General features: G+C 34.0%; 1 protein-coding gene across 1 annotated transcript; it reads left to right on the forward strand.

The window, feature by feature from the left end:
- Positions 1-218: 218 nt before the first annotated feature.
- LOC110661587 (uncharacterized) lies at positions 219-6,061 on the forward strand. Its single transcript, XM_021820262.2, has 2 exons — positions 219-541; positions 5,287-6,061. Exons 1-2 carry the CDS (start codon positions 411-413, stop codon positions 5,750-5,752), a joined length of 597 nt encoding a protein of 198 aa, XP_021675954.2. The 5' UTR covers positions 219-410; the 3' UTR covers positions 5,753-6,061.
- Positions 6,062-6,720: the final 659 nt, after the last annotated feature.

Here is a 6,720-nt window from a genome sequence, read left to right on the forward strand (position 1 = left end):
AAACTTTTTTTTCAAATTTTCATTAGCACATTTCAACACGAAATTTTATTTTTTTTAATTATTTTAGATTATAAATATTAAATTAGGAAAGAGTTTGGGCCGAATATAACAAGCCTTCTTAAAAATGTGGATAAAACTTAAAAACTAATTTATTGTGGGCCCAAAAGTCTCCAAACATGCTGAATTAGGAAACTGCTGGAAGTGGGCTTAGAATAGAAAGAGAGAGCACGCAGAAACAAACGTCACTGCTTTGGCAATTGCAAGAAGTTCTGGCGGCTATACACCAAGAATCAATTTCTTTAACTTGCCTCCGACGAAACACAAGTCAGTCCCTTTGTTTTTGAATTCTAAAGAAAAGGAAAGTATAAATCTATAACTGCCCATATCCATAGCCATAGAAGAAGTACAAAATGGTGCTTTGGGAGATCACATTGGGAACTGCGTATTTCTTGGGTCTCAAACGGACTTACAGACTCGCTTTGAGGATTCAACGTAGGCTTGTATCTCCTAAGCGTCCTAAGATACGCCAGTTTCTTCATAGGTATTTTCTTAATTTTGCTGCTGATTTGTTTGTAATTTCTTTAGTTGCTGTTTTGATCATTTTGTTTCAGATTGTTTTTTTCCTTTTCCCCCTCTTTTTGGTATTATTTGTATCACTGAGCCAAAGCTTATTGGGTGTAGAGGAATGATTTTGTGTTTGGTTGATTATACATATCAACATTTGAAATCATTTCATCCGTAATTCAGGCTATTCCAATCTCATTATCTGTTTTCAATTTTCTCCTTCCAACCAAAACCCAAAAATAGTTTTCAGAAAGTTTGTGTATTTTCAAAATCATGATTCTCTGATTTATACAGCCATTAAGTGTTTGGTAGCATAATCTAATGTAGCTTTACCTCTCCTTACAAAATATCTCGTTGCTGGGATCTTTGATTTCTATGTCTTGAAGTGATTTTATTGAGGTTCCCCCTACCCCACCTATCCTTAAGACGAATTAATGGTCCCTTGGTGAGCATCTGAGATCCATTTACCTTGCAATGAACCATGCAAAGTGGTCCTACAAAATATCATCCTTGATGCAATTGCAATAGCTCCCAGTTTCATGTCACTCTGTGCTAATATCTGTCTCTTCCGTATGTTTTTTGGTGAATTGTTCCTGTTTTCTTTTTGGCTCCTAACTGTCTTGTTAGTTTTGACATGCTATTACTTTAAAAGTTCTAAAATGCAGTTTTATAGATTTTGTTTCCTTTAAACAACTGAGCTGTGTGATTGAAGATCTTTAACAAAATATAAAGTGTACATGGTATTATTATACCAATTATTTTCGGTTGCATACCATTTTTTGTTGAGTCAGGGATAATTTTTAGACTAGGCATTAATAATTTTGAGATTGGGACATGGTTAAATCCACCAGTGCTTTTGTTATCCTTTTGAGGACACCATAAGAATAAAAAAGCTTAGGAAGCGAAGCTGTCTTCTTGCACAAGTTCCATGAAGCCCCTAAGCCAAGCATTGGTTCCTTGTTAGCTTTTAGAACTGCAGAAACCAGATGCTCATCTCTTGTACCTAAGACCAAAACTCTTCCTATGTTAACCTTTTTCTATGAAACTCCAGTTAACATGATCATCTGCCTTCCCAAAATATAATTTGAGAATTAGACTTTTCCAATTTTCCTTTTAACCACTTAATTTGAAAATGGGGCTGCATCCACAATTTGTATTTGTTTATTAGTGACATTCCGAGTGCTAGAATTGGCCAATTGGGTATCTTCAAGCACAACACAAACCCTATTAGTGAGAGCCTTAGTCAAGATTTTTTAAACGCCAGTAAGAAAACTAGAAGACCTAAAATGGATGTGTGCAGACAAAAGTACCCATATAAAAAAAAAAAAAAATTACTAGGGGACCTAAAAAGAGTGGTATGTAGAGAAAAAAGTTCTCACATTATCCAAAAATTATTATTATTTATTTATTTTTTTTGGTTGATGTGGGCACTTTTTGCTATATAATATTCTTTATAGCAATGTTATCTTGTAGACACGGTCATCATAGACTCTTAATTTAAAGTCCTTGTTTTTATTTAGGAGAGTTATTTTATTGTAAATCCATAGTACATTATTCTAGGGGTATTTGCAAAATGCATTGAGATGGGAGGGAAAAATTGTAGATTCATTAGTGCTTTTTCAGCAATGACATTTTATTCTTTGCCATTAATATCCACTTAGTGGAAGCATGTAAAATTAGGGGTATGTCAACCTTTAGGAAAAAACTATCACTACCACCCCCTAATTTAAGGACTGTTTGGTTTAACATTTGTGGTTAACGGTTGGCAGTCAATGATTATTTGTTCTCAATCAACAGTTGCAATCAATTGTCAAACATTTGGTATGATGGTTTCCCATCTAAATGACCATGAATATTAGTATGTCATCATGTCTAAAATGACAAACTGTACTTGTTAAATGCACTTTTTATTTTATCATTAATACATTTATACATCTTATAAATAAAAATTTGATAGAGCACATATATTGAAATGAGTTTTGCGCAAAAAAAAGGAAAAAACTTCTTCAAGTCTCCAAAAACAACATGATAAGTTATGTTCAGTGCTCACAAGATATAAAATGTTGAATTAATGTTATAGTTAATATTATTTTTTTTTGGTAAATAATATTGAAGTATTGGAACTTTATTATATTGAGTCAGTTTTTGCCTTCAAAAGCTGGAGAGTTTAGCATTTATGGAAAAGGCTTACGTTCAAATTCCAATATCTTGTGGTAATATTTTTTAGGCTGCTACATCATGTTTATTCTTATTGATTAGTCGTTGAACGCTTAAGTGTTGATTGCTAGAAACTAAAAGCCCAACCAAACAAGAACTTAGTTCTTTAATTTAAAAGTTGCACACCTCAGTTATTTAGTTGAATGATTAACTGTGACTTTACAAATTCCATAAGGATGCAACTGGAAGCTTATTTAAACTTTAACAATCATTTTGTAAGTTCTTGAAATGGAGCAATTAGACTCTTATCATGTCCTCCACTTATGAGGGTATTTTATTGCTCAATTTTTTTTATTCGTGATTTTCTTAACATTATGCTATGGGTAATGTTGCGTGTGCACTCGTTAACTGTTCTTGTTTTCTCTTGCACTCTGTTGATCACTTTTGCTGCTCATGTTTCCTTTTGCAATATTATTTCTGTTGATCCCTTTTGCTTTTCAAGGACAGTGTGGTGGTGGTGGAACCTCATTTTTTTTTTTTTTAAATCAAATTTGGACAAAGTAGCAAAGCTTGCTAGCCTATTACATGTTTGGCATTAGGGATGGTGAAGCAAAGTTGTAATGCAAGATATGGTAAGTAAAATAAGATTCTGTTACAATGTTTTTAACTTTTTGAACAAAAAGAAGGAAAAAAAAGGATATTATTTGTAGACGTTAATGTTTATCAGGAGACAGTCTAGTAAACCTTCTTATCCCACCAAATTGGTTGGTTAGAGTTTTAAAGGAAGGTGGTTATAATAAATCCATGAAATTTTCCTTTTACTGCTTCTCACCTTGTCAAAAACAAGGTGGAAGGTTAATTCACTTTATCAAACCTTAATGTCTTGTTACATACAATACAAGAGGATTAGGAGGGCAGTTATTGTGGAGGAAAAGAAGAGAGAAAGAGAGAATAAAACTAAATCTGAATTTAAACATGGATGTGACTTTGATGAATTAGGAAGCGAGTACTGACCACCACTTGAAAGCTTTGATAACACTTGCTAGGGTTTTGGAACCCTAACAGATCAAGAATTGGGTATAGAAGAGAAGGGAAGGAACTGTAGAGACAGAGAGGGAAGATTAAACTTGAGAAGAGAAAGAGAGATAGGGTAGAGAAAGAAAGATCTTCGTTCAAATATTTTATGGAATGATCTTTAAAAATCATTTTAGATCTCCCTCTTTTCCTTCTCATCATTCTATTACTAATTTATCACACTTTCATACCGGGCCATTAACGCTTTACATTGGATATGACCAAATTATCTAAATTGATCATTTTTCATTTTATTCCCAATATGTACTATGTGCACTCTTTGTCGGATTTGGTTATTCCTAATCTTGTCAATTATTGTAGTGCCAAACATTCATCGTAACCTCTTCATTTGTGTCGCACTCTTCTTGTGGGAATGTTGTATCTTATATGCCTGACATTCACTCCCATCAACATAGCAAGCTGATCTCAATTCTAAAGAACATACCTTTCACATTTTTAGGGATCCTATGGCTGTATAACACACCCATTGCACTCCTCCATTTCATTCTTCCCGTTTGATCCATTTTGATCCTATGAGTTACATCCTCTTCTATTACTTTGTTCTTCCAGATGATAGAACTTAAATTAGTTGCATTTTGGCATTAAAACTATATTCAATTGAACCTCCCCTCCATTCATTTTATAAGAGCTAAACTCGTAGTACATATATTCTTTTGTACTTCTAATTAGCCTAAAATCTTTACCCTCAAGAGCCCTTCTCCATAACTCTAACTTTTGGTTAACTCCTTTGTTAATTTCATCCACTAAGATAATATTATCTACAAATAACATTCACAATGGGACATTATCTTGAATATGACTAGTTAGTTCATTTATAGCTAAGGTAACAAGGTACATACTCAAATTCAATCCATTATTTAGATGCATTATTATAAGAACTCGTCCATACCCCCTCCCACTATTCTTACACTTAGTAACTACCCCTTGATACATGTCTCTGATGACATTTTATATATTTGAGATTCACTTCTTTCTTCTGTAGCACTTATCAAAGAACTTTATTCCGTATCATTTTTTTTTTTTAAAGATCAATGAATACCATGTCAAAGTTTTTATTATTCAGAGATAAAATTGTAATTGAAACTTAATAGGACATTTATAATATAATAGTATAGAATGTAGATAATTAGCATCAAACTATAATGGAACTTCAAGGTGGGTTTTTTTTTCCCTCTCCGCTAATCAAGGCATATTTTGGATATAAAAGGTTTGTGAAGTTCTCCATATGCCTAAGAACGGTGGTAATGCAACTCCCAATCATTGTTACCTGTTCATCTTACCCACTGTTGTGTAGCGCAATTTTTTCATGTAAATATTAATAAGCGTAACCATCCCTGCTTTGTGTTTATTCAGGAGGGTATATACTGCATTGCATGCTAAATATCATTTTTTTTTATGCTAACTAGTTTTGCACTGCTTACCTTGCTGCAATCAAGGCTTAACTACCACTTCTTCTTTCCAACATCATAGACGAACACGTGCTGTTTTTGATGTTGCACTCAAGGTTCACCAGAATATACAACAGAGAGACATAGAAGTAGGTCGGAATCTTGGTAACTGGATTCTGCGATGGCTGGACCGAATGAAACCTTCTGCTCAGATACGTGGTCCCTTGCCAATGAAACCCCCAAATGGTGCTAACACAAATGTGAACATGAAAAAGCAGGTAACCAGCTCCTCCCACCTGAAAACTTCTGGGAGCATTCAGTCACCCAGAAGCCAGGATTCTAGTAGGCATCTGTTCACTGCATCAAGAAATATGTGGTCTCAACCTTTTCCTGCAATTGCAATGATGATGCGGCCACCAAGACCTGCTGGAACTATTACCCAGTACAGACACTTGTGTATCAGTGGTCGGCCAGACTACATTGGTGGAGCAAGTAGTTTTGAAGGAGTTATTAGGAAGGATATAATGCAGTACTTGCTGCAAAACTGACACTGGCCGTGGCAGGTAATCTTTTTCAGTGGATGTTGGACTTTGAGATCAAACCTTGGAAGTAATTACGTGGAGTCTGTTCATTCATTTTGTTGGAACTATTGGTTGAGAACGTTTTTTTTCCCTTTCGATCTGATATCCATAATAATTTTTTTTTTCCTAGCTCAGCTTGTTTCTGCATATTCTATTCTCTTTTTCCTCGCTCAGCTGGTTTCTGCATATTCTATTCTCTCTTTTTTCTGGTAGTATTTTAAAGCCTGAACTTATAGGTGTTTTTATTGGTAATAAGAGATGTTTCTCCGTTGAATATTTCTGAGTGATTATTATTCTGAACAAGCTTGTTTTATCTAGCGTCTCTGGTGCAGGCACCAAACCAGCCATTCTTCTTGGGCGAGTATTATCACCTCTCTGTCTGATGAAGGGTCGGGCTGGGTTTGGGGTTGGATTGGTTTGGAGTAGCAAAAGATTATATATTTAGAAAAAGATTTATAATTATAAATAATAAAATATGTTAATTTATTATAGAAATGTTTTTTAGAGGTTGAATTAATCTAAAAATTTCTTAAAGAAATCATGCAAGTGCAGCAGGTGTATGATTCTTTGATTAAACCAATGTATAGAAGTTAGTCCTTGAATAGATATGCTCGTGATTCAAAGTAGTTACATTAATTTTATCTTTATGCAAGCCGCTTAATTTGCGTCCCGTAGTTTTGTATTTATCTTTAATATATTTGAGGGAAAGAATTAGATTTACATTTGTCTCTGCCATAGGTCCCTACAAGTTCTACAGTGATTGGTAAGACTATTTTAGCTTTGAATCGAGTTATGAGAGGGTCGTTTTGTTGCAATAGGACCCTCAAGGAGCATTGTGCTAAACTTGTTTTTTTTTTCTTCTGCATTGCACATTTTTAATATTCGATGTATGTACCTGTTTATTAATTTTTTATATAATATAATATTATTGTAAA

This window comes from Hevea brasiliensis, chromosome 18 (assembly GCF_030052815.1).
Source record: "Hevea brasiliensis isolate MT/VB/25A 57/8 chromosome 18, ASM3005281v1, whole genome shotgun sequence".
Taxonomy (NCBI): domain Eukaryota; kingdom Viridiplantae; phylum Streptophyta; class Magnoliopsida; order Malpighiales; family Euphorbiaceae; genus Hevea; species Hevea brasiliensis.

What these genes read in the sequence shown, in the direction of transcription:
- LOC110661587 (XM_021820262.2), top strand. Translation starts at nt 411, where the DNA reads ATGGTGCTTTGGGAGATCACATTGGGAACTGCGTATTTCTTGGGTCTC. An exon ending in ATACGCCAGTTTCTTCATAG is followed by an intron (nt 542 to 5,286) that starts GTATTTTCTTAA and finishes CCAACATCATAG; the next exon opens with ACGAACACGTGCTGTTTTTG.